The sequence below is a fragment of the Desmodus rotundus genome, chromosome 2, assembly GCF_022682495.2.
Source record: "Desmodus rotundus isolate HL8 chromosome 2, HLdesRot8A.1, whole genome shotgun sequence".
NCBI lineage: Eukaryota > Metazoa > Chordata > Mammalia > Chiroptera > Phyllostomidae > Desmodus > Desmodus rotundus.
This window is the reverse complement of record NC_071388.1, coordinates 147,507,010-147,531,766: the sequence shown is the minus strand read 5'-3', so window position 1 is coordinate 147,531,766 and position 24,757 is coordinate 147,507,010. Positions and strand designations below refer to the sequence as shown.

At 41.5% G+C, this 24,757-nt stretch overlaps 1 protein-coding gene across 12 annotated transcripts in view; it reads right to left on the bottom strand.

Annotated features, from left to right (window-relative positions):
- Positions 1-24,757, bottom strand: part of PKP4 (plakophilin 4) — a 239,995-nt gene that overhangs the window by 15,293 nt on the left and 199,945 nt on the right. For all 12 annotated transcript variants that reach the window (XM_053918693.1, XM_053918695.1, XM_053918696.1 and 9 more), the window contains 4 exons: positions 6,712-6,895; positions 4,708-4,825; positions 3,030-3,221; positions 2,660-2,833 (listed from right to left, as the gene is read on the bottom strand). In XM_053918693.1, the coding sequence (XP_053774668.1) occupies positions 2,660-2,833; positions 3,030-3,221; positions 4,708-4,825; positions 6,712-6,895 (668 nt within the window). The remainder of the gene's footprint in view (positions 1-2,659; positions 2,834-3,029; positions 3,222-4,707; positions 4,826-6,711; positions 6,896-24,757) is intronic.

Sequence of the window (24,757 nt, the reverse complement as noted above, 5' to 3'; positions counted from 1 at the left end):
TCCCAAAGCCTGAAAATCTCAAACCACCATCTGCCAGACATTTTTGTGCAGAAAAGAGAAGGCAGTGACTACTTTCTACCTCAAATACATTAACACAATTAAGGAAGAATCTGGTGTCTTCTTTGCAGCTGGATCCATGCCAAGTCCAGAGGCTATAAATAGGACAGTGGAGTTGGTAGCTGATCAGCACACATTAAAAGGGAACCTGTCTCTATCAAGTCATTGTTTCCCAACTTCTCTGCAACATTTACCGTTGAAAACCTTTCAAAGAGATTCCTTGAAAACATCCCTTACCCCAGAAGAAAATAAATTCTCCAGAAACCCTGAGTAACGTAACTCATGCACACTGGTGAAAAAGTAAGTATCTTTCTGTGCAAAAATGCTCTCTCATTCAAGATTAGTTAGCTGCTGCTGCTTTTTTAAATCTGTAGTTAAGAAAGTCTTTTGTGATTATGAGGCAAGTCTGTACAATGAGTCAGTGTGTGTACTGTATGAACTAGAAATGAATGCTAAGTCATTAGGGAAACCCCAACAGAATTAGAAAAAAGGTAACATTTGAAAATGGGTCTTTAATCTTATTTTGAGCTTTCACTGACATTTTTACCAAGGTAAATTGTCTTTCAAAATTTAGGATAATTGAAAAATGTTGCTCATTAAACATCTAATACTTACCTGCTGTGGTCAAGACATGAGGACAAAGACCTATTAGACCTTGGTATTATTTTGAACATTAAAATATGTGATTCACCGCTCAGTTTCTTGAATACCAAAAGAATAGATTATTTTAATAATACAAATAAGAGGAAAAGATGCATTTCAAAGATCCTATTAATATTCGTCAGATGAAACAAATACTGTTTCCCAAATGCAATGAAATCTATAGAGTGAAATAGAATATACCGCTGCTACCAGGCAGGCAGCTGTATCAACTTCTCTCTCCCTGACACCCGCAGCAGCCCCCTTCCAGAGCACTGCCGTTGCTGGGTGCTCCCCAGACAGCTTCTGACCGGATTGCATCTGTGGCCATGATTGTCTCATTTCCTTAACAAGGGTCCAATATTTCGATTTACTATTTTAGACACTGTTCATCTTGTGAACGAGCTTACCATCTAACTTTCATTCACTGGGTGATCCCAGAAATGAAATTCTACACAACTCAAATCACATCTCTTTTAATTATTGTCTTTTTTATTATCATCAAATGACCCTCAAGTCACAAGCTAGAGGTGAATGTTGAGTCATCAACAGAAATATTATGAATACTTATGTGCTGGGCACTGTTCCAGGTTCTCCACATTTATTATCTCTTTAATCCTCACAACCACATCATGACGTAGGTATTATTTCCATTTTACAGATTAAGAAACTAAGTACAGAGATATCTGAGGCCCTAGCTAGTAAGTGGAGGGGCCAGGGTTCAAAGCCAAGGGTTCTGACTCCAGAGACAGTACTTACATGCTAAGCTATTAGCGCTTTAATTAAAAAGAACAATAACAAAATGACCACACTGGCTTAGCACTAGGCCATAACTGTCTCTATATATCCATTAACAGCAGCTGGCTGCATGAAATACACCATGCCCAGAATCAGCAATGTTTTTTGCGCTCACAGATAGCACAGTGGCCAAAAGACTCTCATTTTGGATAGTGGTGGAGGCAGCCAAAAACAAGCATTATAGTAACTCTACTAAAATACACTTGTCAGGAAATTTCTAGAGGTTGAAACCTTTCAGACAAGGATTGTCTGGGAAGTTGCTAGATGACATTTAAAAGTTTTGAGAACATGCTGAAACGGTAATGGTAGGAAATCACCTTCAATTTTCATCAAGAAGTCACACACCTACAGGGGAATGTGGAACCTGCACCATGCGTATGTTCTGTAAGCATCTGAGAGGAGCCTGTGGCCCCTTTCCTTCCCTACGTCACTGCCCAACCTCAGCTCCAATTCAGGCCCTCGGCCTCTCTCACCTGGGAAATCCCAGCCTCTACTTTCCTCTTCTTCAAATTCACCTTCTGCACGGCCACATCCAATAGGATTCAATATCGGCCTGTGTCACTTGTTTACTTAAACACTTTCAGTGGTACCTCTGGCCTGTATGTAGGTCAGGCCCCAGCTCCTGAAGCTTTGCCATAAGTCCAGCTCATGATGCCCGGCTCCAATAAGGGCTGCCTGTTGCCCTGCCCTCAAATGCTCCAGCAACCAGCCTGTAGTCTGTCCTTACATTAAGGCCTTCCTTCTCTTGTCCCTTTACCTTGACCACTCCCTCTACATGCCCAACCTCAGACTCTGCTGGCTTAATTCTGCTCATTCTTAAATAGCCCATGTGGGCAGCACCACCCCTCCAGGAAACCCTGCCTACCTCTTGGCTCTCCCCTTTCCTTGCCTTTCTCTCTCATGCTGGGCTGGAATGGATGTGCTCTCTCAAGACCCCACAGCACACACATCCTGTGTGTCTGCACTGCAGTGACCTGAGCTGTCTGTTTTTCTCACTAGCCTTCAGGTGCTCATAGCAAGGGCTATGTCACATTCATCTCTGGATCTCCTGAGCCAACTACTATCTCCCCACTTCCAAACTCCAACCAACCACGTCTCTTTCACCACCACTGCTGGTGTGAATGTACAGATGGAAAGAAGTGTGGACACGTGGAAGGGTTCCTACCTTCCAGTTTCCAGCAGAGAGGTTCTGGAGAGATCCGGCAGAGCCTTCCAAGGTGGCTGGGTTAGAACTTTCTGCTAGAAGAGTCAGATATGGTTTTACCACTGATGGATGCCACAGCATCTCAACCCCTTTGGGGGACTTTGAAAGCCCCGGGATAGGACCAACTCCATCCCACTGAAAGGCAAAGGGCACACATTAAATGGAAGCAAATGAACACAATCTCCAACATCCGAAAACACCCCTCTATGACAGACTCAGCTGTAGCTATGTATAAAAGCTGTATCATGAGAATTGTTCTTTTCTTGCAAACATGTGATTTCTTACTCCCAGAGGAATGAAACTTAAGTTTCATGTCAAATACAATACTAACTTGATCTTCTTGTGGTGTTTTCTTTTTCTTTTTCTTCTTCTTCCCCCAGCAGCTTGGCTCTGAATCTTTGCTGGGAGACTCTTTTCCTAGTAAGTCATCTAATTCGTTCAGCCCTAGCAGCCGGGCCTGAGGGACCTCCAGTTCCAGCCGATAGGACAGGTTCCTCAGGGTGCACACGCAGTTCTCCACGGTCTGAAACCCAACACAGCATATAATTAAAACCATTGTAGCACATTCATGCAAAATCTGTACTGAATGCCAGTAAGATTAAATGACAGGAGAATATGAAAGAATTGCCTTTTCTCATGGAAACCTGAAACAATCTAAAGAAAATTATGACCCTAGAACTTTTATGGAATACCCAAATGACAGAGTGCAGAGCCACTCTCAGTATGTCTGAGGATCTGATTTTATGCAACTAAACTGTGCAAAGCCCTGGAAGAAGAAACGTCCAGTGCTTTTGCCTCAGGGCAGCTGCAGTGGCAGAAATGAAGCCAGCTGCTAGAACCTCACTCCTCACCAGAAATCCTCGCCTTGAAAACAGGTGTGATCAACGCCGCCCCCCCTTGCCCCGAGGACTCTCCATCCCCTCAAGTCCCATCTTTGCCTCCTTCTTCCAACTCCCAAATCTCCCCCCCACCCCCCGTGGAAAGTTCCATGATCTCTTTTCTCTGCTGAAATTTTGCCTTCTGTGCAACGTGGTCTTTTGCTCCTAAAAGTCTATTTCATACCTCTAATTGGGAGGCAAAATGTCACTTCACTAAGGGCATCTAAAGTCAAGTTCAGCTTTTGCTCAGCAAGCTCCTCTTTCAGCTTGCTTACTCCTCTCCATTTCATCTGAAGTTCTTTTGGTCCAATAAGGCTCAAATAAAAACATGGCTATCACCCTGAACTCCTCCCTGTCTTTTCTCTGAGCCTACCACTCATCATTTGTCTTTTCTCTCTCAGAACCTATTTACGACCCAAGGACTTCTTATGGCCTCTTCTGGTCTAGCCCATGGTGAACACCGAGTACCCTGCCCACCCTGAACTCCTGATGTTTAGTCCCTCCTTCCTCGGGCCCTCCTCCTGGGATAATCCTGGATGGCTGCCACAGCTGAAACCTGGTAAGCAGATTGCCCCTCTGTCAAAGGCAGGGACGGAGAAAAGAGGAGAGAAGGAGAAGGAGCTCATGCTGGTGACAGACCAGCATGACAACAGAAAGAGGGGAAGGGCCGAAACTGGGGATGTAAAAAGAGGCATTTAAAGCTGGTGCTGGGGTCAGGGCTGTGGACTGCTCTGAGGGAGTTTGGTGGCTCGACTAGGAATTTTTATCCAGTAGATATGCAAATACAGATGGATCTCATTGTGGCAGGAGGAAATGCAGACCTGGTGGGAACAGCAGCAGGGGCAACCACCTCACAAGGGGTCCAGGAGAACCACAGAGAAAGTCAGGACGCTGCCACCCTGCTAGGTCAGAGTCACTCAGTTTTCATGGTTCTAAGGCTATTTTTTTAAGTTGTCATGTCCCTGTGAACTTGTAATTTTTAGAGACTGTCCCTTTAATCTGGGGTGTAGCCTAATGAGGAGGAGAGGCTCAAGAATTCCAGAATGAATCAATGGCATTGCAAATAGTGGTGATAGGCAGCTGCTGTCATTTGTCACGGTGACTCCCTCACACAGCCAGGCAGGCACTGACCTTGCTGTCATAATCGGATGTGTTCACACACGTGTGGATCACGTACAGCAGTGAGTCCACCAGCCCTTCACAGGATCGCATTTGTTTCCGGGCTTCCTCCCCTGCGGAGCTGAGGTTCCTAAATGGGCAGAGACATGTGGGAGCTGCTGAGATCAACAATTCACTTGTTAGCCACGGAGCCTTACCTTAATGATCTGAGAAAACAGACAAGACTGCAGCCAAGCAGGTCTGCTTGGAGCAAGCATTCAGGGGGCTTACAGTACAACATCCAGGGAGCTCACAAGAGCTAGCTCCTCATTACGCACACAAATAGAATGGAGCAGAGCATTTCAGCTTTGCATCTCTTCCACGACATGCCACTTTCTAACCTCCTGAAATAATTATTTTTGGGCCTATCCTCCTCAGTTTCCTCATATGTAAAGGGCAGAATAACAGTAACTACCTCATAGGGTTGTTGAAAGTGATGAAGTGATGAGTAGCTGCACAGACATCAATTAGAAAAGTGCATGACACACAAAAGTCACCTGTTCGTCACACTTGTTCATTTTAGACATGCTTCACCCACCTTATTAGGGAACCTTAATGTTCTTCATGTAGTGGGTGATCATAAATGCTTCTCAAACAAATACAGGAAACATCATTTCTTGTATAAACATTTAAGTTAAATATGGAAATTTGCTTATGCTGTAATTTTTATTTTTTTTTTCAATTATTAAAAAAAAACCCTGCAAATTGCTTTCGGTCTCATCCACGTGGAAATTTTTGGTATCAGTTTGCCTTCATGAATTGATACCAAATTATAAGGATCTATTTTATGTCCCATTAACAAGATTCTGGGCTAACTCTGAGATTTTTCAAATATTAAGATTTTTTTGTTTCCTCTTTATTTTTCTGGGGCCAGACAATGTCACCTGTGGCCCCTCTGTTTTTTTCTTGTGTCACCTCTTAACAGCACTCACAGCTGCCCTCTTCCATTCCTCCATGAGCTCTGCGGCCCCCTCGCTCCTCTGGGTTTTCCTCCCACCTTGCTGCCTTTCCTTTTCAGCCCCTTCTGCTTCTGGGTCCCTCTGGAGTGTACGGGGCTCTTTGCTCCATTCTTTATCTTTGCATTCTCCTAGGTGGCCCTTCCTTCTGCTCCTTGGCTTTAATAGAACCTAGGAACACTTAACTCCCAAATGTGCGTATTTAGCCTGACCTCTCTCCAGAACTTCAGACTCATTTCTCTAACTGTTTCTGTGACATAACCACATGAACAGCTAATTAGACATCTCAAAAGGGACATGGCCAACAGTCAAAACTGCTCATCCCCCACCCTTTTGTCTCCCTGACTCCCAGAATGGGATGGGAAGCCAGGCGATCTGAGGCCAGAGCCCACTCTCATCGTCACTATGCTTCTTTGCCCCAAGACTTCTGTTTCCAATTCTGGGGCATCTAAGCCTGGGAAAAGGATAGAAATTGAGCTCACGAGTGATAATGGCAAATAATGAGTAATACCATAATAGGGGAGGCTTTATAGATTCTACATGCCAAAGATAATGACTGAAAATACTATTTGGGCTCACTTTCATTTACTTATAAAACTCAAACCCAATGATTGTCTGAACCACACACCTCTTTGTACTCTTTTAAAAGCAAAAATATTTTAACCTTCACATTTTGAACTTAAACAAAAACCAGGCTACAAGCACATTAGCAATCAGAATGTGATAACCAGAAAAATGCTGTTCAAGTGGAAAACGTAGGAATTTTGGCAGAATTTCAGACTGAAAGGTCTTTTGACGAAATCACAGAAGAGTCATTTATATGATAATGTCTCTCAGGACATTAGTCTGAGCTCATGATGTTTTCTTCATGGATAACAAAGTCCGGTGGCCTCAATTTTGAAGCAAACTTGGAAATTTAGGTGGGTGTTAGTAAAACGAAGTAAAACCGCCCAGGATCAGCTTACCTATGTCATATTATTGAAGCACAGAATTAATTAGAAAGAAGAGATAAAGAATTTACCTCAGACAACCTGTTGTATTACGCAGAACGAGTGAAGTCTGAAACTTAATTTTATGATCATCATCAAAGGAAGAGTTATTCCATCCAGAATGTGGAACGATCACAGTGTTTGTTAGCGTTGAGAGAGCATCTCGAATGATTGTCATCTTTACAGCATCACATGAGGATAAATTCCAAAGAACTCCTAAAAATGAGATTTTAAACAGCAAATCATCAACTAAAGATCCTGCAGCTTCAGTAATAAAATAAACATATTATTAGCCCTAATTGATGTGAACTCAGTCTGTTCCAAACCGCATCTACTGCAACCAGGCTGGGCTGGACCTCTGATAAATGTTGAGTGAACGTATGTGAGTTTCTGGCAGTATTACAAAGTTGTAATAGTCCTTCGCTTAAGTTTTAGAGCCTAGGTATCTGTCAAGCAAGGCCGCTATGGCTTTTGCAAAACAAACTAGTTATTCTGTGAGGGTAACAGGTCATAATGTAATGCGTCTGTGATTGCTGTAAAGCTGTCACTCACTGCATTATCCCTGACATTGAATGTTCTGCGAGACTAATGATTTTTAGAATTTGGAAAAAGTTTCTCTTTCTCAAAAGACTGACAGTTTTCTCTTCATCAAGTCTCTCCTCTTCTTACTTTTGCTACTGGGAAGCTCAAGATTAATGCTGGCAGTAACTTTACTGGCACAGAGGGTGGTTACACCTGCTTCATCTTTATTTAGATGAGGTTTAGATGTTTCTACTTCCCCTTTGAGAGTTTTATTACTGTGTGTTTTAGAAGAAGTGCAAATTACTGCCACGCCTCCTTATGGATACAGGTGAAACTCATAATAAATTAAAAGCCACTCATGCTATAATTGATAACAGGATTGCTAGGACAAAAGACCTGAAATGTAGCTTATTAGAGTGCTATTAAAATTGTGAGCACGTTAGATTATCTTCATTTTTGTGTCAACTGTGAGGTGCGTTATTGTTACAGTACACATGTTCTAATAATTATTCTTTTAGAAACTACAGCAAATTCAATATTATACCTACTCTAATGTCATTTTCACACCATTTCATTTTCCTAAGTACGAGGGAAAGAGGTGTTAGAGAGATGTTACAGTTTCTCTGCATCTGAATTCTCTCAGAGCCCTGCTTGCCTGACACATCCTTGGCAAGCTGCTCAGAAGTCTGTATAGTGCTCTTAGAACTGTCAACACACAGAAACACTTTTGGAGGAGGAGTTGACAAAACCTGCCCTCGTCCATGGGAGCAGGTCAAGCTTGTGAACCTGAGTAAGAGTGCTGGGCCCGAGACAAGGTGGCGCGTGTTGACCCAGCAGCTGGCATGGAAGCTGCTCAGCCTTTCTGGGGCCTGGAGAAGTACAGGTCCCTTTGTGAAGGAGGGTGGTTAAGAGAGCTGACAGGAGCTTTTACTCTTTTTGGAGGAAGGAGAGGTAAGAGCAAAGGGCTAGAACAGAAGGTAGTGAAACAATGCTCTGATGAGAAACTGAGAGAGGCCCACCCTTGCCTGAAATCCTGCCTTGCTCCATCCACATGTTGTGGAGGGATTGGTGGATACTAGGGGCTGATGCTTGGGCTCCATCCTGGGCACATGTCTGGGTGCTGTGTTCTGCTCCACACTGTGCCTGCTCCTTTCCTCTTTCACTTGGCTTTGACTTCTGCACCTTGGTGACTGGCTTTTTCCTTGTTCCCTGAGGACTTTCACCTTTCTCTGCTCGTACACTTCTGCTGGGGCAGGACAGCCCAACACAACCCCAGCTTTTCAAGACCTTGGCCTCAGCGGTAGCCCATCCAGTCAGGACTGGACAGGGAGGGAGATTCAGACAGTTCTAAAGACCTTGCTTTGTCTCTGAAAGCTTGTTCTTTATGACATGACAGATCATCACTTATGTTATTAACTGTGGCTCCATACTTATCTATCCTCAAACTGGCCTTTAGCGTGTGTGTGTTTGAAAAAGGGCTTCGTGCCCAAAGACACTTGAAAAGCACTATCTTAGTGGAAAAGCATTAAAGGGCTAATGACCACGGAAGGAATCTAGGAGCTAAGTATGAGTCTCTGGAGGTCTGTCCTGACCCAAAGAACAAAAGGTGGGAGAAAAGGCAGAAGAAAGAAATGGGTCTTGGCCAGAATGGCTCAGTTTGTTGCAGTGTCGTCCTGTAAACCTAAAGGTGTGGGTTCAATTCCTGGTCAGGGCACATGTAAGAGGCAACTGATCAATGTTTCTCTCCTACACTGATGTTTCTCCTCCTTTCTCTCTCCTACCCTTCCCTTCTCTTTAAAGTCAGGGAGCATGTCCTCTGGTGAGGGTACAGAAAAAGGAAAAAAAAAAAAGAAGAAAGAATGGAACAAGGCATTGAAGGGCATCATGGATGACGCTTTAATACTTCCTGCTAACAAGGCCAACCACACTCATCCCAGGGCACCAATGGGACCTGCTGGAGCATGAGCCAGCCACAGGGACAGCAGTGGCCCAGAGCCCACTGGTGGGGAAGGATCATTTCACAATCATCTCTGCGGACAATGTTGTAACATGTGATTCCTAATGCCATGGGAGTAAGTTATCTTTCTGTCAAAGCTTTTAAAATTCCTCACTCCGCAAAATTCATCACATAGGGGAAAACTAGGATTTCTAACACACAGAATAAATTCATTCCAGCAAAATCAATAGTAAGACAAGGCTTATGGAAAGCAATGCCTATCATAATATCGGCTACACGTGTAAAATTAGATAGCCCTTTAGAGAAAAATTAAACCATGACTCACAAACTTCGGGTGAAAACATGACTAAGAAGAGGGTGGTTCGTTAGTACACTGGATCTTGGAGTTGAGGCGAAGTTCTTTGATTGTTGGCAGAAAAGCTTGCTTTTCATGGTTCCTACCTCCATTCCTGGCTACTGCTGAGACCTACTTTTGGTAAGAAGATATTTCCCAGATTTGCAAATTCCCCTGATTTTCTGTGTAGGTACTAGAATTTTATACTGCTCTTTACTTTTCTTAGTAGGCATTTAAAATGACCAGTGGAGTTACAGGGTGGGACAAAGTAGCTTTACAGTTGTAAGTACACGAGACAGAGTTTATTCTTGTATTATGATTTATTATAATAATCATAACATGCATGTCTTTTTCCATACAAACAACTGTAAATCTACTTCCGCCCACTCCTATACAGATCATCTTACAATTTCCTATTGCGTTTCCATCTACATGGGAATGAACAGGTAACTGTACATATATCAAGGTAAACAAGAGTAATGTGAACATTTACTGTGGTTTTACTCTGTCCCAGGAACTGTGTGCTTTACATATAATACCTTAAAGAGCCAAGCTGCCCCAAATTAATTAACTTCCCATTTAATTATTTTGTATGCTAGAAATTTTACATGTTGATATTTTAAAGCATGATGAACATTTGTATTTCTAGATTTAATTTTAACTTACATTTTATTAGCAAATATATTGAGGAACAAAATTCCATCATCATCTTTTTATATGTTTTGTTATACATATGCAAGAAACATAATAGGAACTCAGAAATATTTGTTGATCAATCCAACTTAATAGTGCTATTTGTTTCTGATTGCCCTTTTATTTCCTTGACTATCAGACCTAGCTCTTCAGTGTTACCTCCCTTTCATGTCTTGTCTTAAAACTCAGTATTCAGGAGTGTCTTTACAACCTGTAACTACGGGGAGAGGGTTAGAACAATACTCTGGATCTGCAAAGATACTTGCCAGTGTAGTTATGCCTGCCTTTCACTAGAAGACCAAACAGATGATTGTTGAAACTACTATCCTAGCTATGGGGATAGAAGAGTCCCATTGCTGCTCTATTTCCCGAAAACAACACGCCAGAATTCCCATTCTTCCAAATGCAAACAGAAAGGACCAGTGTTGTCTAATTGTAAAATGTTAAATTATTTAAAATATGTAAATCTTATGGGCTCCACCAAAAGTATCCCAGACATAATAAGTGAATTTGGCAAAATAGTAGGACACAAAGTCAATATTCAGAAATCGAAGGCATTTTTGTACATCAACAGTGAACTATCAGAAACAGAAATTAGGAAAAAAATCTCACTTACTACAGCAACAAGAAAAATGAAGCACCTAGGAATAAACCTAACCAAGGAGGCAAAAGACCTGTACTTGGAAAACTATGGGACACTGAAGAAAGAAATTAAGAAAGGTACAAACAAATGGAAGCATGTACCATGTTCATGGATTAGAAGAATTAACATCATTAAAATGTCCATACTACCCCCAAAGCAATCTAGAGATTCAACACAGTCTCTATTAAAATACCAATGACATATTTCACAGATTTAGAACAAGTATTTCAAAAATTTACATGGAACCAAAATGACCCTAAATAGCTTCAGCATCTTGAGAAAGAAGAACAAAATAAGAGGGATCACAATACCTGATATCGAACTATACCACAAAGCTGCTAAATCAAAACAGTCTGGTACTGGTATAAAAACAGACACATAGCTCAATGGAACAGAACAGAGCACCTAGAAATAAACCAATGTCTCTATGGTCAATTAATATTTGAAAAAGGGGGCAGAAGCATAATGGTGCCGGGAGATCTGGCATTGTATGTGCAAAAAAAATAAACTATACCACCAACTTATACCATACACCAGAATAAACTCAAAATGGATAAAAGACTTAAACATAAGCCATAATACAATAAAAGTCCTAGAGGAAATCATAGGCAGTAAAATTTCAGATATCCCACACAGCAATATTTTTGCTGCTACATCCTCTACGGCAAGGGAAATAAAGGAAAAAACAAATAAATGGGACTACCTCAAACTAAAATGCTTCTGCACGGCTAAAGAAAACATCATGAAAGTGAAAAGGGAACCAATTATATGGGAAAACATAGTTGCCAATGATACATCAGACAAGGGTTTGATCTCCAAAATATATAAAGAACTCATAAGACTCAATGCCAGGAAGACAAACAATCCAATTAAAAGATGGGCAAAAGACCCGAACCGACACTTCTCCAAGGAGGACATACAGAGGGCCCAGAGACATATGAAAATGTGCTCAACATCACTAGCCATCAGAGAGATGCAAATTAAAATCACAATGAGATACCACTTCACACCAGTCAGAATGGCCAACATAAACAAATCAACAAACAAGTGTTGGCAACGTTGTGGAGAAAAGGAACCCCTAGTGCACTGTTGGTGGGAATGCAGACTGGTGCAGCCACTGTGGAAAACAGTATGGAATTTCCTCAGAAAACTAAAATGGAACTGCTTTTGACCCAGCAATTCCACCACTGGGATTATACCCTAAGAAGCCTGAAACACCAATTCAAAAGAACCTATGAACCCCAATGTTCATAGCAGTGCAATTTACAATAGTCAAGTGCTGGAAAAGCCTAAGTAGCCATCAGTGAGTGGATCAAAAAACTGTGGTAATTTACACAATGGAATACTATGCAGCAGAAAGAAAGAAAGAACTCCCCTTTGCAACAGCATGGATAAACTTGAGAGCATTATGCTAAGTGAAGTAAGCCAGGTGGTGAAAGACAAATGCCATGACGATCTCACCTATAAGTGGAACCTAATGAACAAAACAAACAATGAGCAAAATAGAACCAGAGGCATGGAAATAAGAAACAGACTAACAGGGACCAGAGGGGAGTGGGGAGGGGGATAAGGGAGGAAAGAAGGGGAAGGGACTAGTTAAAGAGCAAGTATAAATGATGCATGGGCATGGACAACAGAGCGGGGCAGGGAGAGCAATGGGGGAAAAATTGGGACAACTGTAGTAGAACCACAATTTAAAAAAAAAGAAAGAAAAAAAAATACCCTTCTTGGATAAACTGATTATGCTACCTTTTGGTCAACTGAGTTGACTTATTGATCATAAAACCAGTCTTACAGTATAGAAACATAGGCTTTCATTTCTGCAACTTCAAAAAATGTTCAAAATTATTCTTCACCAGAAAAAAAGGGGAGATTCTATTTTTACTAAGTCTGTGGCATTCAAGGGACCCACACAAAGGTAGCTTTATTACCTGCACTCTAAGTTACATTATCCCACTAATCCTGCACTTTACTGTGTAACACAAAGAGCGACAACATTTGGTGTGGGTTTAACTGGCCATTTCAAAAATCAAAGCAAGTCTCCAGATAGCGGCTTTTCTTCCTCACTTTCTATTTCAAAAATAAGGTTATGGAAAGCCGAAACAACCTGTTTTGATCAACCAATATTGAGTGAGGAGGGTTCAATTAAACTTAAAAGCTTTAGCTATGGAATGATTAATTTGGCTTTTCAACTCAAAGTAAAAAGCACCACTCTTAAGACCAGCTAATAATACCTGTGTGCACTCCACCTCACCAAGGTAGTAATAAAACAATGTTCTCTCCACTTAGTCTGTCTAGGGCTTCATTTAATAGGTCAGGAAGAACGTTGCTAGAGCAGTAGGTAATGAATAGAAAACACACTAACTCCCAGACCTAGGAAGACCGAGGAGAAAATACAGAGCTGTAGGATTAGCATTTCCATTAACATGATAAAACTCTAGCTCCAACATCCTAATGCGAAATTTGCTTAAAAAATAGTTTGCAGCACACTCCACCATCTCCTGGTTCCCAAAGAGAAAGTTAAAAATAAACTATATTTGGTTTATAACGCTTGAGGTTTTTATTTAATTTAAAGCAATTAGGTATTTGTTGTGAGGACTAAGAATATACAAATACAAACTAATTTAGAAAATATTAGGAAATTTTACATATATTATTTTAGAAAATGCTACTTAATTCTCTACCACAGGAAAAAGTACACACTATTATAAGTAACCAATAATCACAATGAAATACTGCCACGAGAGATGAAAGTTCATTTTCCCCACAAAGAATGAATAAAGTAATTAAAAAACCACTTTACATAATCCTACACTGCAGAATTTTCAAAGAGCTCACATTTAAACCTAGCTTTACAGCTTATTCTAACAGCCAACTGATAATTTTATTGTCAAATTAGAAACTGATTTTACTGATTAATTAAAATAATAGCATGATTAAAAAATGTGTTTCTTAAAGGACATTAAAAAGCAAACAAAGAACATTTAGAAATGTGATTTCTCTGGTAGGACACATACTTAACACCCTACAACTATTTCTCTTCTGATATAAACCTAAAACCATTAATTTTTACGTAGGACTACATTTATTCCTTGTTTCCTAATTATACCCCCCTCCCCAAATGTTCATGGACATTGCAAAAAGAAAAATAAGCCAAATCCTTAGTGCACTTCAAATATCACCACCGGACATGCCCCTGCATTTTCTTCCATAAGGTACCCTCAATTCTCAGTGTCTGTTCTTGATGCTCCTGTTTCAGTCACGCTCTTTCACACGATGTCCATGAGGTCAGTCAGACCACCCCAGGCTCGGGGATGTGGAGAGTATGCATTCAGAGAACAGACCAATAGGTCTCGTCCCCACCGTTCCTGGCAGTGAGCATCAGGACAAGTCACCCTCATAACCATGTTCAGCTCCCTGGGGTCAGGAACACTTCCTGGAAGATGCATCATGCCTCCTGGCAACTGTTCATCTATGGGCTCTTTGGAACAGACTGGGGCCATGGGCACCCAACACTGCAAGCATTCTTGATAAATAGGGGTAGAAACATTAGACTCCATGAAAGACATCAAGGCTGCAGACTGCATCTGAGGGTCAGAGTGTCTGTGCATCTGTAAACTCAGTCTGTGGATAACAAAGCAGGACCGCAGGCCTTTGAGCCTAGGGCCCTGCCTGATCCTAGCACCTGCCTCCGATGTATTCCCTCGAAGTCCCTGGATGAAACCCTGGATCTAGAAAAAACGTTGCCATTTCTTCTCTTGGAAGTTCTTCCCTAACTCCAGTGTGGTTTTTATAAACTTCTGAGACTTTTTGTGGGGAAGCGAGTCATATCAAGATACTACGGCGACTACATGCTATCACAACACGGCTACCTGCATCCCTGTCCGTTAAAGCCATGCACCCCATGCCTCTTAGATAAACACTAACTTTTCCCAGGACAGTGCAGACCTGCACTATGCAGTACGGCAGCTGTGAGCCACGTGTGGCGCTGAACAACTGAGATGCGGCTGGTCCAAATTGAGATGTGCTGAGTACGAAGACCTGGTACACACACACACAAAGATTGTAGAACACCTCAATAATTTTCATATTGTGTATAAGGTAATTTTTAAAAGTAATATATATACCTTATAAGGCAAAGTAATTTAAAATTACTGGATTAAAAAATTACATCATTAACACAAATAACATGTTTCTTTGATGTGGCTACTAGGAAATTCAGAATTATGTCTCCTGCATTATACTTCAATTGGAAAGTACTGGTAGAGATGCTATTCATTTTATGCTGGGCTGACTCTGAGGGAGAAACATAGGTAGAGTCCTTGGAAGGCCTTGTCACAGTTAACACAGGCACCAGGGACAAAGGGCTGGAGCACAGGAAAAGCTACAGTACAGCTCTCGCATTGTTTGTGCCAGGCATTCCACATCCTTCTGCAAAAGATGCTAAGCAGCAGGGACTGTTCTCCCCGGGGAAGCTGGTACTGGGAGAGGTGATTTGCCTGGGGCCACAGAGGTGCAAGGAAGCATGTGGAGCTGATTATGGCTCACACTTATTTATTCCCTGACACTATGCTGCCTCTTCCTGGATGTTTTTCTGAGCAAGGGAACCTCTGTCTGGTAGGACTGGAGACTACCACATTTGGTCTGGAGTGTGAAGGGCAGAAGCTAAGGAGAAGCAGGGAGAACCTTCCAGGTGGACCAGCCCTGGGGGAGGAGCAGCAGTAGGGGAGCCTCAAGGCAGTGAGCTAGCCTAGAAGGTGACCACAGGGGATGCAGGGTTGACTGGCAGCAGGTGGGGAAGAGTGGAATACAGGGACAGGTGTCATCCCAGGGACGACAGTGAGGCTGATGGAGCAGCAGCGGCAGAGCCTATGTCCCATGACAGCAGTTTAGGGGCAATATGATGAGGACCTGAAGGAGGGAGGAGAGGATGGGAAGGAGGGAGTGAGGGGGAGTCAAAGATGAGCCAAGAGTTCAGCATGTGTGAGAATATGGTGCTGGAACAGAAATGAGGCAATCAAGGTGGAGCAGGGAGAGAGTAGTGCAATAAAAAATGCCTGGCCTTTGTGGCTTCAGGCAAACCAGTCAAGCTTTCCACCAGTACTGGAACGCTGTGAACAAATAATGAAATTGAAATGGAATTGAAGTAATGGGAAAGCAATTATTATGAGAGTGAGACAAAGTATTGTGTTCAGTGACAGGAAAGCCTCGCTATGGATACATTCTCAGGGAAAGAAATCAGGGTGGTATATAATCATTCCCAGGGTACCCTCTTAGCAGAGGTTCCTGCAACTTGCTCAGTGACCCTCACAGCAGGAAACTGCAGGCCTGGTGCTGGCTCACAGGCATGTCATGGCTTCCTTCTTCCTGCCCCTGCTGCCATGACAGGCCTGCTCGCTGCATCCCCTGCCCGCTGGCACAGCCAGCCTCCTAGGCGGAGGACAGCCCAGCCCACTGGGCCTCGCCTTGTTCACCTGGTTGCTCCCAGATATTTCCTGCACACAGCTAGTGCATATTCCACATGAGGCATGGGAGAGCTAACTCAGCCCCAGCTGTGGTCCTACAGGTCACTATCTCTGGTTTCAGAAGAGGTAGCGATTGGATCCTTAGGTGACCTGAGGGAAGGAAGCTTCCCAGGGGCTGGCTGTCTGGAAGTGAAGACCTGTGTCAGCCACGAATGCTACACCCAGTGGGGCCCCAGCCTACACACTGCATTTGAAGGGGATTACCCCTGCTGTTTAAATTTTTCCTCAGTTAAAGGACATGAGTGATAGATCTTTAGAGTGTTTAAAGAACATAAATAAGGATTAGCCTGTGTTTCTGTGATTTTTCAGGTAGAAAGGTGGATCACAGCATCTTTGAAAAGATCTATCAATTTGTAGAGATTTCTTTATGGATGCGCATTTGCATTTCAACATACTCTTCTTTATTCCAGGTAATTGTCTAACTTCATGGGTAGGTTGAGAGCATTAATGACATAATGTAGCCCTACACGCCCTGAAAAGGCATTTCCACCGAAAATAAATCTGTCTACAGTTCAGAAATGCTTAGACTGCCTGTCCATGATGTAAAGGACGGTTCTGCCTGCTAGGGAGAGTTTGTAAAAGTGTACAGGTCACAGGAGGGGAAATTCTCTGAGAGGACTGGTCTCATGCAGAAGTAGCACAGAGGGCAGTGACCAGGCCACCCAGGATGTTCTTGAGGACACAGAAGGAGGTCATTTACACTGCCAGACATTTACAGAGAACAAGTCACTGAAGTTGCATGTTCCACAGTTGACTTTTTCCTGTTCCAGGAATGTACCTTTTCATTTATAATCACACTAAATCTTTAACCTAGATGTTTGGTACCTGCAGAACCTTAGAGACAAAAGTGCCTCCAGTCCCAAGCCTTGGGAAATTAGACTAAGAAGCTGCAATGAACCTGAGACCTGAATTAGGGTTTCTTGAGCATCTGTTAAGATTTTTTGTCAGGTGCTCACATCTTTCTCGCATTTACTGGCTTTCTGGTTTACCAAGGGAGTGTGCCATTATGGGACTATTCTTGTGCTGAGAAAATCTACTCCGACTGATGGCTGACCACCTGAGTTCTGTAGGGCCTCTGTGTCTCCCCACTTGGCTGCCTCATTTTGCTCAGCATTCAGAAGCCTACACACAGACAGCCATTCTCCACTTACAAGTTTGAATGTTTTCATACTCGGACTATAAATCTTGCAATAGTCACAAGACTGTAAAATCAGATTTCATGTGTTTTCTAAGCAACCTGAAACTCTGATCATACCTGATCACTAGTTTGCTGTGACTGTGCTAGTGGCCAAGCTAAACGACACTTGCCTACGTTCCCGGGTAAAATTCAGAGAGTAAAGGGGATACTGTGAGATTTTTTTTCCTTTATCTTTATGGTGAGAATATAAAAGAACAAGGGAAACAATGCTTGACAATGAGCAGTTGCACCTCGGATTCTGTGCCTGTTCAGCACTTCTTGGTGGCTGTGGCTGGGCCAGGGTGGGCAGACTGCTGCAGGGAAGGAAGAGCTCCCGCCTACATGCCAGGAACCCAGCCTTCGGACTCATCTCCCTGGACCTATTTCTCATCTCAGGTATGGGTAGTATGGAGGCAGAACAGAGGATTTATTTATGGTCCTTTCCAGTTCAAAGTTCTGTGACTGTGAATTAAGAGTTATCCTATTTATAATAAACTATTTTTCTTGTTACTATTAAATTTTTGTCATTTTATTTCTTGCCAATTTTTTGATGGTTTGAAGCGTTCAGTAAATAAGAGCACACATTTCTACTGCTATTAGTTTACAAAGTGGGCCAAGTGGTAAATATCCTACTGATTTGGGCTGGGAAGTGAGAGGGATGTTGCTTAATTTGTGAAAATTACCCATGCAGCACCTGACAGCTCTAGTGACCCACAAAAAGCAGAACAGAAACTAACAGGCCAGCTCCTCTCTGAACCAGAGAATAAACAACTCTTCTGAAGGCATATCAATTAGGCCAAGGGGTCATGTTCAGTAAATTATTTCATCCTGGAATGGCATGTAACAGTCCAAAAGGCTAAATGCATGTCCACTGAGCTCCAGCTCTTTATAAAACGTCCTGCTGTGTGCTAAGCTTTAGCCCGGCCTACCTACCGTTCCTTAGTGCACGACTATCATTTTCTTATGAATTTACTGTCTAATCAGAAATATGAAGCCACAACCAGGAAGAGAAAATGCCTCATTTCATGTTCAGTATAGTATCTGGAATCCATTGCTGGCATCCAAAAATTTTAAAAGGGATGTGTAGAACTATTTTACTTAGCCATATGGATGAATAATCACTTGCTAAATTGAAAGAAATGTGACTATAGCTATCACTGAAACAAAATCTATTATTATTCTAAAACAAAGGCTACTTTTGATATTTTGACACCAGTGATAATGAAGGTAATAGACATATGATAGTTTGGGGACACCTGGTGCATTAAGAGGTAGGCTTCCAGATTCTGTGCAATATCTTCAATTTCTATAGTCTTAAAAATGATGCTTTTAAGATACTCAAAAACTTGAAACTCCTATTTCCTAGCATAGGAACACTATTTAATTACCTTGAACAAATGAGTTCTTTTGTTCAATCAAGAACAAATGAGTTCTTTTGTGCTTTCCTACTTTCCATCCACAGTTTGTGGCCCAGCAGACATTCATCTTATAACCCAACAGGAAAGCCACACTTCATCCAGCTTTCAAGTGCCTTTGTTTTCTTTTCTTTCTTTCTTTTTTTAAAAAGCAACCTTACTTGAAGCACCTACGTATATCAGAAATTACTAAAAAAAAAAATTCATTAGGTTTCAAACTGGAAAATGGTTAATACAATGAAGAAAACACAAGAATCGTATTACATGTTAGAGAACTATTTTAATTAACAATGACAGTCCAACTGTCTTTTATTTCTCTGCACAAAGATGTGGCGAAAAATGAAGGCCCTGCACAGTTATTAAATTTAAAGCAAAGGCAAGGTATCTTTAAAAAAATAGCTAAAATTTCTTCATTTAAGTATATTAAAATGCCAAAATGAAACAAAGCAGATTAAGAAAAAAGGCACTGGATTAATAACTAGGTAGAATTACCTGATGTTAAGGATAATAGAACACCTAGCTTCAATGGGATAGTAATTTCTTCAAATAATAACATTTTGAACACATCAGTTCGCCATGCTTTATCAGTTCATGATCCCAAGGTGAGTGTGATTTGCACTGAAGAAATCTTAGGCTACACCTACAAAGTCCGAGCATCAGTAAGGCTGGCCAGGGCCATAGTAATTTGTAGGAGACCCTGGAAGCACATTGACATTTGGAAGGGTAATGTTCTGTGTTCAAAGGGGATTTTATAGAGATGGGCAGCTGATAGGGAACACGGGGTGACATGGTCACATAGCACCCTGCTATCCATTTTGAAATAGACATACTTTAATGAGGATGGTTCAGATGGGGACACACTTTCCTGTTTAGGAGAGAGATGGGAGGCTGGATTTGGGGCTAATAGGTCTTCTCTTGTAGGACTATTGCTGGCAAAATGAGCTTCTGAGGGCTCACCTTCCTTGCCTTCTCAAGTCATACTTAATGTCTCCTTGTTGCTTTTGAATAACCCTGCTGCTCTGACTTAATTCCATGAAGTGTGAGCTCCTTGTCCGTGTGGGTCCAAGTACATGAAGGGCAGTGACTTTGTGTGAAAGCTGTACAGGGAACCTTCCAACCCTGTGAAAAATGAATTCTGAGGTCCCCTCCAACCCTGTGATTCTATAATTTAAAGATAGCTTATGAGTATTTGGCTTGAGGAAGAGTAATGAAAGAGCTCAAGGACCTTTTACGGTCATGCTTTAAAACGTATCAGGGATTAGTCACCCTTAAAATATTACTGAATACTAAGGTTGGTACCATTAAATTTTAGGACTGAAAAATGTGAATAATTTTTCTGGTCTCCATTAATCTTGGCAAATATGTGTGTGTATATATACACACACACGTATATATACATATATACAACACACATATATGTAACTATGCTAGATTTAATTATGACTTGGCAGTTTCATATTAGCTAGATGACGTTTATATACCAGTTAAACTTGGCTGACATTTAGCCCTTTGAACCGGAACTCACTTCTGAAGTCCTCTGGTCCAGTTCCTTAACATGTGGCAATTGAGTATTTACACATGGACCACACTCATTCCAAAGTAAAGACTACTTTTTGAAGAGAACATTTCATAAGCGATCAGTCCACATATCAGACTAAATTATTAGGGGTAAAAGTATCTTGTTAAAAAGCTATTCATAATTTCCCCTACCCTACAAGGATGGCCAAAAAATACTTCTTAAAGCCTAAAAGCTATTGGCACCTGTTTCCAAAAAAGAAGCAGGAGGTTGTTGCTAGTTTTTACATTGGAAGTGATACAATCTGGTAGGAGAAATAGATCTTTTGGAACTAGGAAACACTAATACCCTCCTTTCAAGGCTAGGGTCCATGTCTTAAAACATCTGTGCTCAGCAACTGGTACTGTAGCCACACAGAAAGAATAAAATATGGAGGGAAGAATCTAAATTAGATTAAGATTTTGTTTAGACTCATATCCAGAGTATAAACTAGGTAAATTAGTACATAAAAGCCCTTAGTAGTGAAGTCTGGCTGTATTTCAAATGAATTTGATTTATTCTCAAATGAAAAAGAAATCACCAAATCTTCATATACTTTTCCTCTTGTTTACTACTGTATCTCACGTTTTCCTGGAGCTCAGCTTAAAAGTCACTGCAGAAGTTTCTCCCAAGGAAAAAAACCTCAGAAACAAAACTCCAAGAGAGACTTACTCCTCCAATGAGAAATAACGACAGAAAAAGAAAAAAGCTGAGCATTAAGAATGTAATAACGAAGTCGTGATTAACCTGTCTAATCAATCAAGAGAATCACTGTGAGCATGAAGCTATGCTTATAAAACCAAGGGTCTCCCTGGATCACTGTTGGTCCCTTGGGGAGATCCCATGCATCATTCTTCAGCCTTTTTAGCTGCACAGGTGTGTTACTGAGAGAAGATTACACAGCAAGTTGAAAGTGATGGGAAAGAAACATCAAAAAATGAAAGAAGCACCCACTGACCACAATAACACTGGCTCCTCTATACTTCCCTAACGGAGCACAAGGTAACTATGCAGGTATTATCACAGGGATTATGTTGACTTCTAGGATGGATATTCTTAATTCTACTGAGCTTCTTCTAATTCTCATTGTATATACACACATATGTATGCATGTGTAAATACAGTAATTTATTTTTTGGTGTGAGAGGGTGAGATGTCTCAAAGTACTTTAGAAATAGTATATACTAATAAATCAATATGTAATTTTGTTGTGTTAAAACATTCAAACTATATTAAGGTAGGCAGTCCAATCTAGAGTCTAAAGATTATATATAGAATATATTCTACATAATAGAGATAAAGTATGTGAGTACATAATCTCAAAGTTTATTTGGAGTACAGGTACTGTATTTTGAACACTAATACTTTATGAGAAAATCGGAGGGCCAGAGACGGGAAGCCAGGCCAGAGAGGATGTGCAGCAAGGCGGCAGCTGGAGGACCAGATGGGTGAGGCCGCGGCTGGCGGACCAGGCGGACCCACATTTGAGTGCAGATAAACCGTGAGGAACTATTGGGGAGTGAGACAAGCTGTGCAACCCAGGGTTCCAGCATGGAAAAAGAAAGCCTCAAAATCTCTGGCTGTAAAAACCTGTGGGGGTTGTGGTGGCGGAAGAAACTCCCAGCCTCACAGGAGAGTTTGTTGGAGAGACCCACAGGGTCACAGAACATACACAAACTCACCCACCTGGGAATCAGCACCAGAAGGGCCCAATTTGCTTGTGGGTATCGGAGGAAGTGACTGAAAGCTGACAGAGAGCCAAGCAGGCAGCATTGTTCCCTCTTGGATCCCTCCCCCACATACAGTGCCACAATGCAGCTACGTGGGTGGCTCCACCCCTAACTACTTAACAGGTGGGCTGAGATAAAAAAATATGACCCAAATGAAAGAACAGATCAAAACTCCAAAATAGAACTAAGCAATGAAGAGACAGTCAACCTATCAGATGCAGAGTTCAAAACAATGGTAATCAGGATGCTCACAGAAATAGATGAGTATGGTCACAAAATAGAGGAAAAAGTGAAGGCTATGAAAAGTGAAATAAAGAAAGCATACAGGGAATCAACAGTGATGGGCAGGAAACTTGGGACTCACATCAATGGTTTGGACCAGAAGGAAGAAATAAACAATCAATCAGAACTGAATGAAGAAACAAGAATTCAAAAAAATGAGGAGAGGCTTAGGAACCTCCAGGACAACTTCAAATGTTCCAACATCCGAATCATAGGGATGTCAGAAGGAGAAGAGGAAGAGCAAGATATCGAAAACTTATTTGAACAAGTAATGAAGGAAAACTTCCCCAGTCTGGCAAAGGAAACAGACTTCTAGGAAGTCCAGGAAACCTGGAGAGTCCCAAATAAATTGGACCCAAGATAAGGAGAGAATCTTAAATGCAGCAAGATGAAAGGAGAGAGTTACCTATAAAGGAGTTCCCATAAGACTATCAGCTGATTTCTCCAAAGAAACGTTGAAGGCAAGAAGGGGCTGGAAAGAAGTATTCAAAGTCGTGAAAGGCAAGGACCTACATCCAAGATTACTCTATCCAGCAAAGCTGTCATTTAGAATGGAAGGGCAGATAAAGTACTTTCTAGATAAAGTCAAGTCAAAAGAGTTCATCATCACCAAGCCCTTATTATATGAAATGTTAAAGGGATTTATCTAAGAAAAAGAAGATGATCAAAACTATGAAGAGTAAAATGACAACAAACTCACAATTATTAACAACTGCACCCCCCCCCCCGAACTAAAACAAACTAAGCAAACAACTAGGCCAGGAACAGAATCACAGAAGGATGGAGATCACATAGAGGGTTATCAGTGGGGTGGGGGGAGGAATGGGGGAAAAAGTACAGAGAATAAGAAGCATAAATGGTAGGTACAAAATACACAGGAGAAGGTTAAGAATAGTGTGGGACATGTAGAAGCCAAACAACTTATATATATGAGCATGGACATGAACTAAGGGGAGGGGAATGAGGGTGGGAGGTGGGTGCAGGGTGGAGGGGAAAAAAGGAGGATGGGAATGGGACAACTATAACAGCATAATCAATAAAACATAGTTTTAAAAATAAATTTAAAAAAAGGAAAGTTGATTCCCTTTAATATTAGATTCATGATAGTTTGCTACATTCCCAAGTATTACTGAATTGTATCTGACAGACCCTGCCACTCCGATTTCACAGTGGATTTCACAGTGGGGAAGGGATTAATTTTGGGGGGAAAAAAAAAAGGTTGTTAAAATATTTAAATTAAATATTTCAAGCATGGAAAATAGAATAGCAATCATAAAACACCCAGTTATTCCCCACTCAGTTTTGTTAAATATTAACACTGTCTTGTTTCAAATCATTTTCCTTTTAAAGAAACAGAACTGGATTATACCGCCCAATCCCATTCTCTCCACGCCATACCCCATATAACCACTATCATGAATCTATTATCATGCAATAAAAAATTTTAACTTTATGCATGTGCATATATTAAGAAATAATTTAAAGCCTCAACCTGCATATTTAAAAACTTTATAAAAATATTATCATGCTGCACTTGAGTGCAAATGTTTCTAGGTATTTACCTATGTTACTATACATAGCTCTAATGCACTTATTTTAACCCTTGTATATCCTTTCACTGTGTGAACGTACTGTCATTTATTTAATAATTTTCCTACCAATGAATACTCTTTATTTCCCAATTCTCTATCATAAATAACACTCATATACTTGCCCTCTGGCACAATCATTCTTTTATCTTGACCTCAGGCACTCTTGATCCTTCCCAATGGTGTTGCAATGTCCAGTCCCTCAGACAAATCACGCAGTTCCTCCTGGTCTCTCACTCTCCACCCTAGACCATCATGCCTTGACCGTGAATATTTCTTTAATTGTTCTCTCTTCTCCACCACCCACCTCTTCTTTCTATTATTGACAGAGCTCGAGTGTTATCTGTAGACGGCCAACGTCCTGTAGCCCTTCTCAGATGCCAGGCTAATCTCCTTTCAATCAATCCTCCACCCCGCTGCCTGCTGGAAGAATGTATTTGAAAACCCAAACTGGCCATGCCATGCCCTAGCATCACTCCCACTGCACGCAGGACACAAGTTCCTCAAACTAGGCCTGCATTGCTCTCTGGCTTGGTCTTCCTTCAGTGTCCTCTTTCGACCAGTAACGCTGACCCTGTATCCAACCCATGCTGGCTGACTCTGAGCCTCCACGTACGGCTGGAAGCACCTCCCCGTCTACCCAGTGAGAGCTTCCT